The sequence below is a fragment of the Manis pentadactyla genome, chromosome 14 (genome assembly GCF_030020395.1).
Source record: "Manis pentadactyla isolate mManPen7 chromosome 14, mManPen7.hap1, whole genome shotgun sequence".
Lineage (NCBI taxonomy): Eukaryota > Metazoa > Chordata > Mammalia > Pholidota > Manidae > Manis > Manis pentadactyla.
In genome coordinates, this window is record NC_080032.1 from 82,045,723 (window position 1) to 82,066,070 (window position 20,348).

General features: G+C 36.5%; 1 protein-coding gene across 4 annotated transcripts in view; it reads left to right on the forward strand.

Moving 5' to 3' along the window:
- The window catches only part of MRPS35 (mitochondrial ribosomal protein S35), a 39,531-nt gene that overhangs the window by 14,896 nt on the left and 4,287 nt on the right, over nucleotides 1-20,348 (forward strand). For 3 of the 4 annotated variants that reach the window (XM_036889487.2, XM_036889488.2, XM_036889489.2), the window contains exons 5-7: nucleotides 129-268; nucleotides 8,255-8,364; nucleotides 10,006-10,075. In XM_036889487.2, coding sequence (XP_036745382.2) covers nucleotides 129-268; nucleotides 8,255-8,364; nucleotides 10,006-10,075 — 320 coding nt within the window. Of the gene's footprint in view, nucleotides 1-128; nucleotides 269-8,254; nucleotides 8,365-10,005; nucleotides 10,076-12,563; nucleotides 12,629-20,348 lie in introns of all 4 variants that reach the window. The other variant, XM_057491413.1, reaches the window with a different exon arrangement.

Sequence of the window (20,348 nt, forward strand, 5' to 3'; positions counted from 1 at the left end):
AGAAGAGAATCTGTTCTTACATTTCATGTAACCTGAAAGTGATCTCTCAATTTGATTTTGTCTGGTAGCATACATTACAGTGAGAATATACTTGAAAAACTATAATTGAGATTTTTTTTACTTCTCAGATTTCTGTACTGAGTGGCCAGCTGCACTAGACAGTGATGAGAAATGCGAGAAGCATTTTCCAATTGAAATTGACACAGCTGATTATGTTTCAGCAGGACCATCTATTCGAAACCCCAAAGCACGGGTAGTAACCTTAAGGGTAAGAGATTTAAAAAAAAATAAGTTACTCTAGTATGTTTTTTAAAAAATAACACTGTGTGATTATAAAATTAATTCATATTTGTCATTGAAAATTTAGAATATATAACAGTTTTAAAGTATACAATAAAATGGCATGTATTTCTGCCCCTCATAAATAACTGCTATTGACTCCAGGGGCTCTGTTAAATATATGCAGTCAGCCTTTGTATATGTTAATGGGATGATATGATATTTGATTAGTTATCTGCTTTTTTTGTTTAATAATATGAATTAAGATTTCCTAATGTTATTAAACATTCTTTATGTTATTTTTGATGGCTGCATAAAATAACATGTAAATAATTAGTTGTTATGTGCATGTTTGAGGCTGGCGGGTACAGTGTTGATCACTACAGACGTAGTCTTTTTTCTGAAACTGAAGTGGGAGATACAAAAATCTAATTCCGTAACAGATCTACCATGATTTATGTAAGTTACCCATGTCTGGGGACATTTAGGCTTTCTTGTACTTTTCTTTAGTAGAAAAAGGTAATGAAAATCCTTAGAGATCATGTTATGTGTTTGTTCCTTATTATGTCCCTAGGATGGCTTCCTAAAAGAACTGTCAGGTCAAAGGATATATATCTATAAATAAACTTTTTTGATATACAGTTGACCCTTGAACAACACAGGTTTGAACTGCTCAAGTCCACTGATACTTGGGTTTTTTCAATAGATATATTGAAAAGTTTTTTTAGAGATTGCAACAATTTGAAAACACATTTTCTTTAGCTTATAAGAATACAGTATATAGTACATACACAGAATACATATTAATTGACTGTTTATGTTATCAGTAAGGCTTCCGTTAACAGTAAGCTATTAGTACTTAAGTTTTTAGGGAGTCAGAAGTCACACACAGATTTCCAGCTGTGCATGGGGCCAGTGCTGCTAATGTGGCCCCCCAGCTTTGTCCAAGGATTAGCTGAATATTGTGAAAGATATTTATTATGTATATTGTAACATTCCTGCAGGAAGTGTAAAAGAATACAATATCAGCAAATTGGGAGGAAGCCTGTTTTCCTCTCCAGCCTAGTTATTATTACCCATCAATTTGATAGATAAAAATATATCTTATATTTAAAATTTGCATGATATTGAATTCTAACAAGGGTGAGAATTTATTCCCTTGTGAATTGTTTTTTTTGGCATTTGCCCATTTTGGTGGTGTATTAATTTATTATATACTTAGTTTTTCTTTTTAATAACAGCTTTATTGAGATATAACTCAACATACTATAAAATTCATCCTTTTAAAGTATACAGTTCAGTCATTTTTAATATAATCACAGAGTTATGGAACCATCGCCACTATCTAATTACAGAAATTATCATAACCATAAAAAGAAACCCCATACCCACTGTCAGCCACTCTCCATTCTCTCTCTCTTCTTTACAACCCCCAAGCCTCTGCTCCTGCCGATCTAGTTTCTGTCTCTGGTGTGGCATTTCCTACAAATGAATCATACAATATGTATTCTTTCATGTAGTATAATGCTTTCAGCGTTTCATCTGTTGTAGCACATATCAGTTCTTCATTCTTTTTTATTGCCAAGTATTCTATTTTATATAACCATTCATCAGTTGGTAGACAGTTGGGCTGTTTCTACTTTTTGGCTATTGTGAATAATGCTATTAAGAGCATTCACATAAAGGCTTTGTTGTGGACTCAACATTTTCAGTTCTCTCGGGTATATGTACATGGGAGTGGAATTGCTAGGTCATATGGTAACTCCATGGTTAACGTTTTGAGGAACTGCCGGGCTGTTTTCCAAAGTAGCTGCACTGTTTTACAGTTTCACCAGCAGTATTTGAGGTTTCCAGTTTCTCCACATCCTCACCAATGATGGCTATTGTTGTTGTTCTTAGTTTTAGGCATTCTAACGGGTGTGAAGTGGTATCTCATTCTGGCTTTGGTTTACATTTCCCTGATGACTAATGATGTTGAGCATCTTTTCATGTGCTTATTGACCATTTGTAGATCTTGGGAGAAATATCTGTTCAAATCCTTTGCCCATTTTTTAAATTGAATAATTCTTTTTTATTGTTTAGTTGTATTTTCCAATACAGGTGTACCTCAGAGATATTACAGGCTCGGTTCATTGCAATAAAGCAAGTCTGATGAACTTTCTGGTTTCTTAGTGTGTCTAAAAGCTTACACTGTACTGTATCTATTAAGTGCGCTGTAGCATTATGTCTAAAAAAGAAAAAAGTACACACCTTACTTAAAACATACTTTATGAGCTTAAAAAGTGCCAACATCATCTGAGCTTTCAGCAAGTCATGTTTACTGATCATTGGTCACCAAAACAAATATAACAATAATGAAAAAGTTTGAGATATTGTGAGAATTACCAAAGTAGGACACACAGACATGAAGCAAGCAAATGCTATTGAAAAAATGGCACCAATAGAGTTGCTTGATGCAGGGTTGCCACACAACTTCAGTTTATAAAAATTTTCAGTAATTCCTTGCTATCATCTAAAACATCTCCACACTCAAATCTCCCCAATTATCTCACAGACACAAAAATGTTCATAGCTCTTTTGTTTAAACTAGAGTTCAGTCAAGGACCATTACATTTGCTTGTTATGTCTCTTAGGTCTTTTTAAATCTACAACAGCCAAAGACCTCACTACTTTTCTCCCTGCCCACCCTCCCATGACATTGGCTTATTTAAAGAGACAGGTATTTAATCCTGTAGCATATCTTTCCTTCTGAATTTGTCTAAATGCATACTGGTGTCATTTACCTTATTTTTCTATCACCTGTATTTCACATAAACTGGAAGTTAGATTTAAGAGACTAATTAGCTTGCAGTCAAATATTTTTGACAAGAATAATTGATAGATGTTGCTTTGTATTTTATATCATGTGATATGAGAGGGCACATAAAGTCTGGTTGCTTCATTCTTAGTATAATGTTGATAACTCGGTTAGGAGGCTGGCAACCTGATCATTCCACTGTGAAGTTATTTTTGTTGTTGCTTTGCTTTTTCCACGAACAAGTAATCTGTGGGTAAATATTCTTTTTGATGTCCAAAGTATATCCTAACTGGCCAGTGGAAACTCTTTTAAGAGTTTGTTACGCCCGTTTGTTACAGTCCATTAGCACTGGAAAAATTCTTTGCATTCTGGGACAGCAAGCTGGCCCAGCTCACTGTATGGATTCCTTATCCCAGGCCTGGCCTCGGTCATTTCTCTAAGGAGCCCCGCCTGATACCTTTTAGTAGACATTCGTGGTTGGAGGCCAAAATCTGGATGCAAGGACTTTTTAACTGATTCTTTTGGTTATTTCTTAGGAAATAAATGATAAGTAATAGTAGTTTAAATTCCCCTTTTTATATATCTGTAGCTTGTTTTTCTTTTCATCCTTTGCATTAGACAAACTTTCTAAGATAATGTTTATTTGGTCCCTGTGCTGTTCTATACATTAATGGGTGTGCCTCTAGTGTTTAGTCTCTAAGTATGAGATTGGAATTGAGTTTGAGATAATAGTCTTTATTTTGTTAATGATGTATCCAATTCCTATAGCATTTTTGAAATGATCTCCATAGAATTATTGAAGTAATGAATTATATTAATAGGGTTTCAATTACTGAAGCATTTCTGAACTCTGACCAGTTCCTACGATATCATCTTTTGCTGTGCTGCTGATTTGCTTTGTTAGAAGCTCATTTAGGACCACTTGTCCTAACCTCATGTTGCCTTGGAGGAGCATCAAACCCCTGCTCTTGCTCCCCAGGACCCTGCCACCTGCCATCGCACTGCCCACATCTGCCCTGGTACCTGAAACCAGTTAGTTTCCTTTGCTCAGGGTGTGTTCCTACACGAGGCATATCTTTTCCACACAGTAGTCATGGACCAGTTACTGATATACTTTCTTTTAATTAACTTTTTTATCTTAGAATTGTTTTAGATTTATAGAACAGTTCACAGAGTTCCCCTATATTTCATGCCGAATTTCTCCTGCATTACATCACAACAGTAATCAGTACATTACTATGGTACATTTATTACAACTAAGGAATCAATGTAGATACATTGCTAACTAAAGTCCATATTTTTTCAGATTTCCTTGGTATTACCCAGTGTTCTTTCCCTGTTCAGCGTCCCATCCAGGGCACCAAACTGCACCTAGTCATCCTGTTTCCCTAGGCTCCTCGTGGCTGGGATGGTTTCTCAGAATTTCCTTGTGTTGGATGACCTTGACAGTTTTGAGGCGTATTAATTAAGTATTTTGTGGAATGTCCTTCAATTTAGATTCGTTTGGTGTTTTTCTCACGGTTAGGCTGGCATATGTTTTGAGAGGAAAACGTCAGAAGTACAGAGTCATTCTCGTGACAACTGTAACAAGGGCACAGGCTCCTTAACGACGTGCCGCTGGGGACGCCGCCATGGTCGCCTGGCTGAGGCACTGTTTGCCAGTTTTCTCTGCTGTAAACTGCTCTTTTTTCCTTCCTTTCCATATTGTATTTAAAAGGAAGCTTATGCACAGCCTAAACCTAAGGGGTTGGGAGTTAGGTTCTACCTCCTTGAGGGAGAAATATCATATATGTGATTTGGAATTCTTCTGTATGGAAGTCTTGCCTATTCTCCATTTATTTATTTATTCAATCATTTATATCAGTTTGAGCTCATGGATATTTATTTTACCCTTTGGGCTCTAATCTAGTAACATATTGTTGTTTTGTTGTTCAGATATCCAGCTTTGGCCATTGGGAACTCTCTTAGTTGGTTCCTCTGTTCATTTGCCGTGCCTCATCATTTCTTTATAAATACGTCCTTACTCTTTGGCACTGCAAAATGCTTCCAGTTCAGGTGACAAATTCTCAGACCCAGTCGTAGAATCAGCCGTTTCTCCAGGGAGCCCTGACTAATGGACATTTGATTCTTCTACCCTAGAGGTGCCTTCCAGGACCGTCCACATGTAGTACTTTAAATCAGAACACTCCAAATACAATGCAAAAATATGTTGAAAACCTGCAACCACTTTACATTATATGCTAATAGACTTTGTTTATAGAAGAATTTTCAGTGATACATCTGTAATTAACCTGTAGTTTTCTTTGTTGGGTTTACCTCTTTTTAATAATAATGATAACCACAACCAACAGTTGTTGAGCTTTATATTACATGGTAAAAAAATCTCAGACGTTTGAGTCAAGAAACCTAGATTTTGCCTTACTTTCTGTGGGCTTTTGTCTTCAGTACTATAGACATCTGAGGTTCTCATTGGTTCTAAGTTTGCTTAGTTTACTTCACACAAAAGTGATCTCATTTTGTTTGAAGTAGTCCCCCAGATACCACTTACTGTATCGTGTCGCCATCCTCCCTTGTCTCAGTGGCCTCGTGCCACCACATGACACCTTCATCACTCCCCGGGACCCTTTCCACCTGGCTCACGGCTGCTCTTCTGGACTAAACCCTGTGCAGTCCAGCATGATTTAAGGCAATACTGTGAAGGTAATAACATGCCGTAATATTATTTAGAGATACTCAAATCTTTAAATTCAGAGAAAAAGATGGTACTACATTTTTCTTGATAGTAATAAAAGTAGTTCAAAATTAAGAACAACATAATATTTATATAGGACTTTACTTTAAAAGTGCTTTCTTCTATTTAATCTCATTTATTCCTAACAAAAATCCTGTGAATCCTTTCTGTTTTATAAATGAGACACAGATGGGAAGATAAAATGATTTAAAAGGCCACTTATCTGATATGTGGCAAATCTAGAAATCAAACTCAATTCTTGACTTATGTGTAATACCAGAGTTCTTTAACTGCACTATTCTTGTAAATAGAGAAAATACTTCACACATTTAGACATTTCTCAGTTTACATTGCTCTTGTAAATATGGGCATTTGAAGATACAAATGTATAACCACAACCTCCTATGATTTGAAATGTCAACATTGTTTTGGGGATAATGTTAATAGTACAGTACTGATTCTCTAAAATACAGCAACTTGACAAATCTAAGGATTCTTTGGAGCTTTGGGAAAAGAATGAATGCCACTCCTTTAGGTCCGGAGGATCAGTGCCAGCCAGAGGGCTCCAGTTCTGCAGTGTCTTTGAGTTCTAGCAGGTGGCGTGAGTGCACCACATAGCTGTTGCTGACATTTTTATGAGTTTCTGGCATAAACTCTACATAAAATTTTTGAACATTAAAATGTTAATGTGAACGTGAGTTCTAAAGCAGTTGTTATAATAATAATCAGCATTCCTGCCCCTTTTTTTTGACTACTTCTAAATATAAAAATCTAGAACACTTAAATTTCTTGAATGGTACATTTTAAATTTATTGTTAAACATCATTATTTCATTGAAGGGAGTTTTAAAAGGAAAATTCACTACATTTTCACTATCCTAATGTAAAAACTATTCTTTTTCTTTACTGTATCTGTGTGCATGCATATAAGCAGTTATTTTCATAATTATAATCAGAATGTCCATACATTTTAGGATTTTTTAAAAAGTGATTCTCCATATTGTTAACAGTCACGAGTTATCATAAAATTGCTTATTTTATCCATTAAGCTGTTAACCTGGTCTCTCTCCAGGGGATTGTGGTAGTTCACATTGTTCATGACATATAACCATTCTGTTGGTTGATATTTAATAGTCAGTGTTCTTCCTGCTTGGGTTCTTTAAGAGTGCATTTATATTTATTTATTTTCTCTTTTCCCTATTTCAAATATAAGATTCACAGTGCTTAAAATATATCCTCCCCTCCCTTCATGTTTGTATTCATTGTTCAAATACATGTTGCATGCTTTTTAAGTGTTAGACCATTGCCAAGAATGAGACGGGCATTGTTCCTACCCTCAAAGGTTTGCAGTCTAGTGGGGAAAATAGAAAAATAAATAAGCTCTTGTGCTATGTTGTCTTAAGGGAAGTGCAAGCTTATTAAAGCTACAGAGAAGAAGTGGATAAGATTTTAAAATCTTACTTAGGCTTTTCTTCTTCATGCAGTTATGACTCTTTCTTATTAATGCTCTCCATGGAAAAATAATCTGGTTTTACCTTATTTAATTGTATTCTAGTGTCTAACCTATTTTCCTCTATCAAGCCTATCCATTTATAGATATACATAAAGCCCATGCCTTAATTTTCTGCAAATTAAATGTGTATTTGTTTGGCCCCCCATTCCCCAAAATATGTTTTAAGGAAGACTAATTACATGAAGTGTCCTTAAAAAGTAGAATCTGAGGTCAAATAAATTTGGGGATCATTGTATAACAGCCATGATCTTGAAATTTCAGAATGCTCATTAGCCCATCTCCTCTTCTAAGTAATCCTTTCATAAGGAACCCAGGTTAACTCAGCACTTCCTGAATGTATTTCAACAGAAATAATCTTTTAAAGAAATAATTCTCAGCAGTCTGTGAAACTAGTATTAACATTTTGAGAAACATTGAGCTGAATTATTTCAAATGTTTTGATCCTTCACAGATGTTGAAATCCAGCAGCCACAAGATACCTGTACCTTTTCAAATAAATGCCCCTAAACTAGTTGCATGATATGGGTCTCATAATTGCATGGTAGAAATTTCTTAAATCCCTTAACGTTCTATCCATTTATTCCTATATTCCAGCTTTACTAACACTAGTTGAGTTTAATTCTCTTAGTTAGTGCTACTCAGGAGCATTGAAATTTCATTTATTTAAGAGACATGTGTCATTGGTTCTTTCAGGAAAAGGTACTAATGCCCAGAACTTGCAAAGAACTCCAAGCAGTTTGCCCCCCCTTCCCGTTTTTTTCCCCCGTTAGTCAGAGCAGGCTTCATAATGCATGTCAGTTGCTGATTCTGTATAGAAAAGAATTTGAAAAGTTTTCTTTTTGGTCAGCTTAATGTTCATATAGTATTGCTCCTCTTTTTTTCACTGAAGTATATGAAATACATTTTTCAAATAATTTTTTTCTTATATTTTTAAGGTTAAACTTTCCAGTTTGAATTTAGATGATCACGCAAGGAAGAAACTTATTAAACTTGTAGGAGCGCGGTACTGCAAGACCACAGATGTGCTCACCATCAAAACAGATAGGTGAGGAGAGAAAAAAGCCCGGCAGGTCGGTTGCTTACTGCTTTATGGTCCCCCAGTCTACTGGCAGTCCTTTTTTAAGAAATGACACTGAAAATAGGGGTAGCCTTTTATCTCAACTTATATTAACTTATTAGGTCAGATAAGTTGTCATTTTTTAATGTCCTCACACTAGCTGAAGAGAGGTCTGCGCAGCTGAGTTAAATCGTTATTTTTAATCTTGATTTTAATTTATCCATCTATATAAAACTTAGGGAAGGTGTTAGAAGAAAACAAAAGTATGATTTGCTAGTGATTAATGCTGAAACAGGTTTTTAAAAGTCAAAGTATGTAAAAATCTTATAGCTTAAAATTAAAATCATTAAATACGAAATTTAATTTACGTATTTGGAAATCAAGCAGAATTTCAGTGCTAGCATAGGCGTTCATAAAAGCGGGATTAAATTTGTTTTATATGAATTCGTAAATTAGGTTACTTGAAGTAAAGAAAGGTTATTGTCATGTTTTACTAAATGGTTATTTTATTTCTGGAAGTGTACTTTGGTTGTTTCTAAATTATGTCAAAATCTAAAGGACCTGCCATTAGAGAAGAGCAAGTGGGCGGATACCCTCTCTGCTCCCTATCTCAGTTTGAAAGCATTTGGAGATGTCAATATTGGTTAGTTTTTATATCCTGCTTAATGATGGGAGGAAAATAGTATGACACCCGTTAAGAGATGGTGATATGTGGGGGTGCAAAAAGCTTGGGAACCATGATTTCAGATTATTACCCTAGGGAGGAAAAAAGATGTGGAATATATTAGTAATATTCGTTTTTACCATCTTGAGAAAATGTACAATAATGTTTTGTGTTTTTAGTTTGTGCAACTTAAAAAATACTTGTAAGATGTTATTGTTTGAAATTCAATAAGTATCTTATAATGTTGCTTTTTTTCTCAGTTTACAACTGTCAGTGCATATATATGTTCTGTGGTAACAACAATTGAGGGTAGGGAACTATTAAACTTAAGTATAGAATAAACAGAGTACAGTTAAAGTCATTTGTCATTTGGTAGTTTTCTTCTATATTTAAAGAAATTAGAAGTAGTTGTTTCCTTTTCTACATTATTTTATTAAGTTATAGATATGCCATCTCATATTTATGTAGAAGTTTTACCTAATACTAAGTCAGTAGTTCCACTTTAAATACCAGAGCAGCAATACAACTTTGTGTAGTATAGCTCTTTTTAAAATTATTGGCTCTGGAGAAATCATGATGAACATTTTGATTAGTGTTTATCATCAGTCTGTCTCTATTTTTAAAAATGAACTCAGCAGATACACTCATAACGTCAAGCAGACTCTTAGCCTTGAGGTTGGAAGGCCGTTGGATTGGCCACAATCATATTAAAAACAGGGTAAAGCTGTCATCAGGTACAGATAACTCCGTTAGTAATGAAGGCAAAGAGAAGAAGAAAGAAAACACCAGTTTTCAGTATCATCAAGAAATGGACTCTGCGACTATTCTTACTTCAAGAATAGAATTTTCCTAAGGGAGTAACTGAATATAAGTTGTGCTTTGTATTTAATATTTGTGTATTTTGCAAATTATTCTATATACTGAATTTTTAGAATTTTGACTTCCTCCCTTTCTCTCTCTTAAAGGTGCCCTTTAAAAAGACAGAATTATGATTATGCAGTGTATCTGCTAACAGTTTTATACCATGAGTCTTGGGTAAGTGATTGTGTGTGAATATTCCATGATTTTCTCAGTTTAGATGAGGTTAACCTTTCTAAATGGTCTGTGTGGCAGGTACTCAATTGAGTATTTGGTGAACCACTAGGTAAGTTAAGGATGTATGAAATGTTAATAGCTTCTACTGACACTGAAAGTGAGAATCTTGAAATAGATTATGCAGTCCATCTCAGGATCTTAGAGAAATCAGATGACTAAAATGCCTTTAAAATTCAGTTTCTGTCTTTGATTGGAAAATTCAAATAATCTTATTTTTTGTTTGATTTTGGCTGAAAGTTCTTAAAGTTATATTGGAGGTTAGTCATCATCTGTAGAACTTGAGGATTTATAATTCATCCTATTATTCAAATAAACTGCGTACATAATAAAGCTCCAAAACTTTGTAAAAAAGGTGTTTTAAAAGCTCATTAAAGTTTTTAAATAACACATATATAGCCTTTCAGGTGAATATGTCACTGGTATCCATTAGGGACAATTAAGGGCAACTAATTATTTAAGTAGTATTAAACATCGTCTGGTGTCTGAATTCATTGAGTTGTAGTATTGACTTAGTGATACAAAAGGTAGAAGCAATAATGAGATAAACTTCAGTTCACTGAGTGAATTTTCCAAGAGTCATCTGAAGGTGGAGTGGATTACCCTTATAGGTGGAAAAGTTCCATCATTGGCTACTTACTGAGGATCTGGTGCAAGGAAAATGCTACTTGGATAGGCAGCCTCATTAGGTGGCCTTTGGAATGTCCTTTCGTCCCTGAAATATGCTAATTCTGTGAACACATGCAGCCACAGCATTTCACTGATACTAATGTAACAGTTGTACCACAAGAGGATGAGTGGAAAATAAAACAAGACTTTGTTGTAGGGTTAGTGAAGAACAAAAAATAGCTGGTAGCTCTTCTCTTCTTTAGAGATACTCTAATTATCATAATTCATCTGGATTTTCTACTTCCTGCTTCCTGGCTTCAGGGGCAACATTCTGATAGCAGTTAGTCTCTCTTTCCTGACAATTGATTTTATAAATGCCTTTGACTTAAGGTAATTAAGTTCCCTTTTGAACCAGCAACAGGTTGATTTAGCTACAGCTCTAAGGCTGCTGCTTAAAGAGTTAATACCAAACAATAAAAGCCAACTGGGTTTGAGTCTCTTTGCTAGCAGCCTGTAAAATGAATTCGCCCCAAAGGAAATGAAAGGCATAAATAAATTCAGTGAAAGTTGACTTACTGGATTCTTTCTGTGGTTCCATGACATAGAATCCAAACACTCCTGTATTCTGGATTCAGGCAAGAAGCCTTTGATCTTTAATGCTAATTACTTTGATGCCAGAATAAGTAGCCACATACAACTGTCCTAAACAGATACAATGAAAGAATTCCTATATTAAACTTGGCTCTTGATCCTTCCTAAACAAGTACCATCAGAGAGCATACTTAAGAGAGCGCAGATGAACTGTGTAATTTTGCAGAGCTGGTGGAACAGAATTTTTATTGAATTGAAATTCTTTTTTCCTTCACCAGCATGGAATTCATACTTGAAATTGATGTTACCGCCTGGTAGTTAATCAGATATTTAGAAAACCCCCTTTTCATCCATTCCTTTATTTTTTAAACTAGTTTCATAGCATTTAATACCTAAATCCAAGCTTCCCTTAACTTCTTAGCTTTTAACCTTTCCATGGAGGTTACCTCTGAACAGTGTTGAGAGTAAAGAAGTTGGCCATTTCATGTATGTAGCACACAGCACTAAAACTTCTCTGAAAAGGTGTTCATCTAGACTTCAGGGTAAAGATGTTACTGTTGTGTGCTATTCAAAACAATTTATAGAAGTATCAAAGTAGACTTGAAAAAGCATGGACTTGAAGAAGTGTAGACCTCGTGAAGCATAGACTTCAGGCACAGAGGCTTAGTGATGATTCAAAGAATGATTATCGCAGAACCAGAGGGGTGGCAAGAGACAGATACACATTAGACCATTCATCCAGCAGCAGTTCAAAGAACCAAAGAGACTTGTAGAAATTTGGTTTCATATTTCAGTGTTACACATTGTTAGCATAGGAGTGAATTAAGTTTTAACCTTTGGAACCACATAGACCTGGATTCACATCACACAGACCTGGATTTGAATCTCATCACCTGTTAGCTGTGTAGCCTTGGCCAGCCATTTGAACTCTGTGGCTGTTCTCTGGTAAGGATTTTTGGTGGCTCAGGCAAAATTGATGTGAAATGTCTGGCAGATAGTGGGCTCTCAGTATATGGTGGCTAATAATATTGTTGTTAGTACTAAAATGAAGATTTATCTTAGAATTTCAAGCTCATTTTGAAATTTCTGTATACAGCTTCCATTTAACTTGACAGAGACATTATAGAGATAGCCAGATCTGTGCCCTATTGTATTTGAATTTTTAGAAAATGTATCCTACTCACTTTCTGGTATAACTGACAGTACACACCTTTATTTCTATGTAATTTAGGCTGTTTTACTAGATAATGGAGATAGGCACATAGGATTAATTTTCTCTGGAAGCTTCCCAGAGTGGTGAGTGGTTTTGGACGATAAACAGGAGTATGAAGTACATAAGTGAAGGGGAGGGTTCTCTGGGCCTTGTGGGCTCGGAGAGCAGGCAGTAGTGTAGTGTGGCCAGGGTATAAGACTAACAGGGCAAAAGTAGGAGATGAGATTGAAAAAATAAGCCAGAGCCAGATTGTGATTGGGTTGTGTAGCTTTTTCACAGAGGAGACACGTCCAGAGGGCAGCACCGAGCTGCTGTAGCATTGCACCAGTTGAAAAGGCAACTCTTTCACTGTTGTAGTGTTCATGAGAGAATTAACTATCCTTATGGTAAATAAAAGCAAATTTGCTTTTATTAAAGTGAACTGTTGATGAATGGGCAGCGTTTACATGTCGCCTTTTATTTGCTTGGTGTTGTTGGGTATGGAGGTTAATACATAAGGGGAAACACATCATTTTTTCCATTAAGGAACACTAGTAGAAGCAGGTAGGTTTAGTAATAGATATTACAAAAGTGTTATAAGCATTGTATAATTTGCTATTTAATTTTTATTTTTCTCTTATTATTTATTTCTTACATATCCTTCAAGGCTTTAATGGATACCTGCTTAGAGCATCTTTTCTTTTTAATTGAGATATAATTGACATACAATATTATATTAGTTTCGGGTGTACAATGTCATGATTCAGTATATGTATTTATTGTGAGATGATCACCACAATGTCTGGTTAATATCCATCACTCCATGTATTTACAGGGTTTTTTCTTGTGATGAGAACGTTTAAGATTTTCTCTCTTAGCAGCCTCAAAATATACAGTACAGTATTATTAACTGTAGTCACCATGCTGTTCATTACCTCCCCACAATTTATTTTATAACTAGAAGTTTGTACCTTTTGACATTTTGCCCATCCTCCACTCCAATCCTGGCAACCACCAGTCTGTTCTCTGTTTCTGTGAGTTCAGGTTTTTTGGGACTTTTTGTTTTAGATTCCATGAATAAGTAAAATCAAAGAAGTGGTAATTACCTTTCTCTGTTGGACTAACCTCACGTAGCATAATGCACTCAAGGTCCATCCATGTTGTCGCAAATGGCAGGATAGCGTACTTTTTTATGGCTGAATAATATTCCACCATGTACGTATGCACGTACAAACACACACACAAATACCACTTATTCTTTACTCATTCTTTGATGGACACTTGGGTTGTTTACATGTCTTGACTATTGTGAATAATTCTGCAGTTAACATGGGAGTACAGATATCTTTTTGAGTTAGTGTTTTCATTTTCTTTAGATAAATGCCCAAAGTGGAATTGCTGGTTCATAGGATAGTTGTATTTTTAACTTCTTGAGGAACCTTATTAGAGTTTTTGTTCTTCAGAGTATCTAGGTCAGTGTTGGATAAGAACACTACATGTTTAATAACAGTTCTTAAAACATTGTTTTTTAGGCCATCCATAGTAGACTTTTGAAGTAGAAGGTTTTCAGCTTCAAAAGAAAGGTGACAAAGTAATAAACTCCCTTTTTGTTAATGTAAAATGTAGCATATTTGTTAGATGTTAGCAATAATTAGCTTATTGGTATAGATTATTAATGGTCTGTTTGTAAAATTACTAATAATCAGCAATCACACTCGTGCTGATTTTTAAGAAGTATCTTTGCCACACTTTGAGATAACTTAGTTTTCGTGGATGTATGTGTAGATGCAATTTGCTTTTCATTTACAATCCTTTTCATTACAGTCCTTTAATACGCCCCAGTTGTAACCTTTCTTAGATGTTTCCTGCTCATCTTTCTTCCGCCCTCCTTCAGTTCGCATTCCTCTTGTTAGTTGTATGGTAATTGTCTGTATAAATGTCTGCGTAACTGTGAGATCACCGAGGGCAAGGACTGGGCATTTCATTCATCTTTATATTCCCGGCATCTAGTACAATGTCTGGCATAGCATCATTCAGTGAATTTTTTAAAAACCAGCCTGAGTTGAATTGAATTCCTTGTCATATTCAGTTAAAAATATAACTTTGAGAACTGACAGAATTGGAAGTAACTTTTTCATTCATTGTGGATATTTACCTCTTCCTATTTTTTATGATTTTCAATTTTTAAAAAAATGATTGAACTGTTTTCCCTTGTATAGCACAATGCCTTACTTGTAACTCTAAGAAGTGGAATATTACCATGATTCATGTGCTAGGCAGAGGGAGTTGTAAATAAGACGGTAGGTGACAGATGTGTGTTCAGTGGGACAGATACTCCTTTGCCTTCTGTTACATCGGAGTGCACTGACCGTTACATGAATGAGCTGTTTTGTGTTTTCTTTGTATTGAATTTATGCTTATAAGGGGGAAAAGGATAATAGGTACAAATTAAATTATTCTTTTGTTCTTTGTATATTTATTTTTATTATGTCTCTGTATACCTTGGAGAATGTTATTCCGCCACTAACGAGCAGTATGATTTGGGGCAAGTTATTTAATTTTTCTGGAGTTCAATTTCTTGCTCTATAAAACAGATGGTAATAGTACTGCCTCCCCGGGTTGTTGTGAGGGTTCAGCGAGTTAGTGTGTGGAAGGTGCTTAGCGTAGTGAGTATTCTGGTAGCCAGACTGATCCCATGCACCGTCCTCACCGCCGCCTGCACGCAGTTCCCTGAATGTACTCAGCCCCTTGCTGCCTCCAGGCCTTGGTGGATGCTGTTTGCTCTCCTGGGACAGTCTTCATGCCTGGCTCCCACTCACCTCCAGGTCTGCTACTAAACTGGCAGTTCCACGACAGCACAGTGCCTGGCACTATAGTTGTGCAATAAATATTTATTGAGTTAAGGAAGGAATGAATAAGTAATTGAGCCAGCTGTCCAAAAGAGAACAGGATTGTGTGGAATGGAAGGTTTGCTTCTTCTAGGATTGTAGTCAGAGCAGCTTCTCTCATTCTAGGCAGGGAAGAAAAAGGCAAGATAAGTGTGTGTATGTATGTATGTGTATTACATCTACACTTAAAAATTAAATGGTCAAATTACAAATATTTAACGGTCGAAGTATTAAAATAGGAGTCTGTAAGTTAACTAGATTCTGCCTAAATGAGGATCAATTGGAACTTACAATAGTACATCTAATTGCCCCCCCAGTAATTTCAGCATGTTATTGTTTATGTTTTAAAATTAATACATTCCAACTATATTTCATATAAGAGAATAACTACCCATTTCAATCCTGGGTATGAATTTAGAAGCTAAAACTGATGTAAATTTTAAGTTAGGGCGCAAAATTGTAAATAAATCAGAACAACGTTTTTAAAAATAGATTTAGGATATGCACCAAGTGTCACAAGTACTGACCGGTTATATTGGGTTGGTAGAATTACAGTGATCATATTTCCTTGTACTTTTCAGTGATTTCCATCTTTTCTGTGAAGATGTATATAGAACTGCAATCTGCTACAGAATACAGTTCTCCATTATTATCCCTTTACTCTTAACCCCCTGTTGTTGTAACAATAAATTTTTTGCTTAAAGACATTGACATTTAACATTTAAAGAAAAAAAAATTTAAAAAAGGAACTATTCCAAAAGGGCCATTTAAAGTCACTTAAATGTAAAAATCTTATTTCAAGATACTTTTAAGTATAACGTGTTGGAAAGACAGTACTTACTTACAGGTAATACTTACAGATAATCCATTTTTAACTGTAAAATTGCTGACTGGAATGTGTCATGTTTCCAGAAATGTCTGCTATATGTTTTAGTCCAAATCAGTCAAATTTAATTGTTTTGCACATTTTGTCCTTTCCCTCTTTTTCCCTGTGTCCCTACATTCTCCTAGGTGATCTGAATTCCATCTTGTATATGCTGACAACTGTGAACTCATTCCATCCTTAAGCTTCTGAGCACCTCTGTTAGTTGAGACTCCACTGTTGTGAGTAATAAAAATTCACTCAAGCTGGTTTGTGCAGAAAAGTTTCAAGGGCAAGAATGCTGCAAGATCTCAGGAATGGGCAGGAGCAGAAACTAGGACGGTGTGAGTGTGGTCTTGTTCTCTGGGCTGTCACTCTATAGGCAACTGCCTCAGTCTTTTTTCTGAAGATTGATTTCTTCCCCGCCTCCATTCTGTACATCAGAAAGCGTGACCTTGATTATTTCGTAATTTATAGGACTGGTCACCCCCAGGGAAGGAGAGGGGAGGGGGAGTAAAACTAACAATTAAACCAGATTTAATTCTTTCTTTGGATTCAGACTCCAAGGGAGGGACTCTGCTTCCATCAGGCACTGCCCAGTAACTGTGTCCAGATAGGCAAGACGAAACATACCTGTCGGGGGCCAGTGATGTGGCTGAGGAATTGCTAGTTGGTAGAGCGTATAAATTGAATGAATGAATGAATGAACTGACCTGGGTTAGGCTCTCATCCATCAAAATACCACAATAATGTTACTGTGGTTATGATTTTTAAGAATCTGTATTTTAAAGAAAAGTGCTAATATATTGTGGATTGTAATGGCATTAAGTCTGGGATTTCCTTCAAAATAATTCAATGAGGGCATGGTAAGAGGGCAGTGGGTAGAGGCACATGTGAAACAAGGTTGGCCAAACTGGTTTGATGGGTACATGAGGGTGCATAGTGCTGTTCTCTTTACTTTTGTGTATGTTTGAAATTTTCTATAATAGGCTTTTTAAACCACAAACACAAAAACTGTATTTAACCTCATGTAAAATGATGAGCTTATAAATCAGATTAATTTTATACCGGTATCACTATTATCATACTTGAATAATGAGGCGTTTTTTTGTTTTAGCCAACTCTGTTCTTTATTTCACCTGAAGGGGCATTTCAGCAAATGTCTAATATGAACAAGCAAATGTACTTTTTTTTCTAAAATGTTTGGATATGAAAACGTTCGTTTTTAGTGAGCGTGCCTTGAGACACCCAGCTTCTTCTAGAACAGAACATAGTAGGTTTTCAGTAAATGGTTTTTGAAAGAGTGCCCATAGCAGTCACGGACCAAAAGGGAGTTGTTGAGCTGTTTTTCTTAGAATTTATTTGTTGAAGAAACCTTGTTTTTTTTTTGCTATAGACTTTCCCATCATTTAAATTTTGCTGACTGCATCATCATAGTGTAATTTTTAAAATTGATAGTTGGATCTAGGGGCTTAATCAAATTCTAGTTTGACTTTCTTTTTTAACTACTTCATAATTGGTATTGTGTTCCTCCACCAGGAATTACATGATATCTTGTTGTTTGTCTTTTTGTGAACTTAGCACCATAGCTTTTTCAAGTTAGAAGTTACAGAAAAATTACAGGTTTTTGATAGTAAAAATTATAGGTTTTTACAGTAGTGATAACTACTGTAAAACAAATTCAAGAATCACTGATCCAGACTAAATTTCCCAAAATCTGGTTTTGCCGACCTTAAATAAAGTTAATTTTTACTTGTGTGGGACATTGGGCTGTTGTAACAATACCACAGACTGAGTGGCTTAAGAACAACAGGAGTTTGTTTCTCACAGTCTGGAGGCCGGAAGTCCTAGGTCATTGGCAGATTCGGTGTCAGTGAGGCCCACCTCCTAGTTCATAAATTACCATCTTGCTGTGTTCACATGGCAGAAGGGGCAAGGGCTTTCACGAGGGTCTCCACCCTCATACCCACACCTCCTGAAGGCCCCACCTCCAAGTACCATCACTTCGGGGATTCATTTCAACAAGAATTTTGTGGGGTGCAAGCATTCAGTCTATAACAGATATGTAAGAGCATTCTTTCCCGTTCTAGGTTTGTTGGAACTTATTAAGTAGGATCACTAGGAACCTTAATCATTATAATATAAAAAAGATTCCAGAATCTCACAGTTAGAACCCCATGTGATAGTCTAATGATAATTTTCTGTTGCTTTGTCTTTATATTCACTAACTTACTAATTTCAGATACTTTGTTTTCCAAATCCACATGGTCTTTTGATTGTTCATTCTTTCTAGATACCCGTTCTTTGTTGAAATTCTTCAATATTTAATTCCTGTTATCTTTTTCACTATTTTCTGTATCACATTAAGTCATAGTTATTTTTACATTCTTGTCTGCTAGCTCCATTATCTGGACTATCTGAAAGTCTGCTCTGTTGTTTGTTTTCCCCCAGTTATTAATTACATTCTACTTCACTGCAGATGTCTAGTAATTGTTTGTTGCTTGTAAGGCATTGTATTTAAAAGGCCATAGAAGCTCCAATCGCTGTCATCCCTCAGAAAGAGTTTCTCCTTTTTCTCTTAGGCAAACAGGGTCAGGGGTTAGCATTTTAACCCAGTCAGTACTGAGCGGGACCAGGGCTAGGTTGCAGTTTCTGTAAGGTTTAGTCCACCTCTCATTTGTCCCTCACTTCAGGCGCAGCCTTTTATACTTTTGACTGGGAACTTGTGAGTCAGCTTCCGCGTCTCTGGAAGTCGGCTCAGCAGTCACCTGTGCTCTTCAGAAGTTTTAAGCTTAGCTTGGTAACCACTAGCCTGTGCAGCAAAATCTGGCAGGTATATTGAAAGGGAGATCTGTTGTCTTTTTGAAACCGGTATTCCTCCCTCTAGTGGGACTTTGTCTCCTAAACACTGTGAATTATGGCAGACTTAATTCTGCTTTTTAGAAGCCTGATTCCACATTCCCGGCTTCCCAGGGGTAGCCCCAGAACTAAAACCAATCATGTTTGGGGCTCTTCAATTCCAGTCTGTCACACAAGCCCTGGTAAGAGCCCCAACCCCACCCGCTGCTCTTTCCCCAAGTAGAGTCCATTTGCATGGGCAAAGCGCCAGTCTTGTGCAGAATTGGGAAATGCCCTCAGGGCAGAAAATGGCTGGGGATTTTCATAAGGATCCTCCCCACATACCTGCAGCCTGGAATCTTAGTTCATCTAGTCCTCATTGATTCTATAGCCCTCTGGTATCTTTAAGGTTTTGGAGTGAAGGGGTGGTTCTTTGCCTTTTTCCAGTCGTAGCTAGAGCAGAAGCCTGCTGTGACCTCTTACATCCTGTTTGAGAGTGGAACTCATAATGTAACATTAAAATATGATTCTTAGAGGCCTTTCCCCCCCTTGGATTTTAAATTTTACCTCGTAAATGAAAAATACTGTAAGGTGACAAAGCATTGTAGAAATTTTACCGCTTTTCTATCATTGATGAAGACTAGACGGTGTTTGGAATAGCTGCTTCCCAGTATGTGGTTCACGGGGCAGCAGGCCTTCCAGCAGGCGCTGTTCTGTCCTCACTGGCAAGCCGCGTTCGGTTGACACCCATCTGAAAACTTACACATACTAATGCCTAGAAAAAGTTTTCCTTAAAAGGTAAATATAGTGAAAATAATTAGCTTTTATCTTTCCTGCTTGAAAAACCGAGACATTCTTAAAGTTGTTGTAAAGATCTTTTCTTACATTTAACAAAGGACTTCAAAAAACTTGATTTTTTTTTTTTTGAGACATGTCTTTGTAAGAGGAGAATGCTCTCTATAAAGCCAAACCCGAGGGGAAGGGCACAGCGAGGGTGGGATGTCCTAGAATATTCAAGTGTGCTTGGGTAGGAAGAAGAGTTAATAATAACGTGAGAACTGGGGGCGGGTGGGGGCCAGGAGTGAGGCTCCCCTGCACGGAGAGAGAAGGGGGTGTGGGGGGCGCTCTGCGCCCGGTGCATGAGAGAAGGGGACACAGGAGGAGGGGGGAGGAGAGCGCGTCCCAGCCGCCCAGCGTCCGCCTTGTGCCACCGGCCAGGGTCTCAACAGTCCTCAC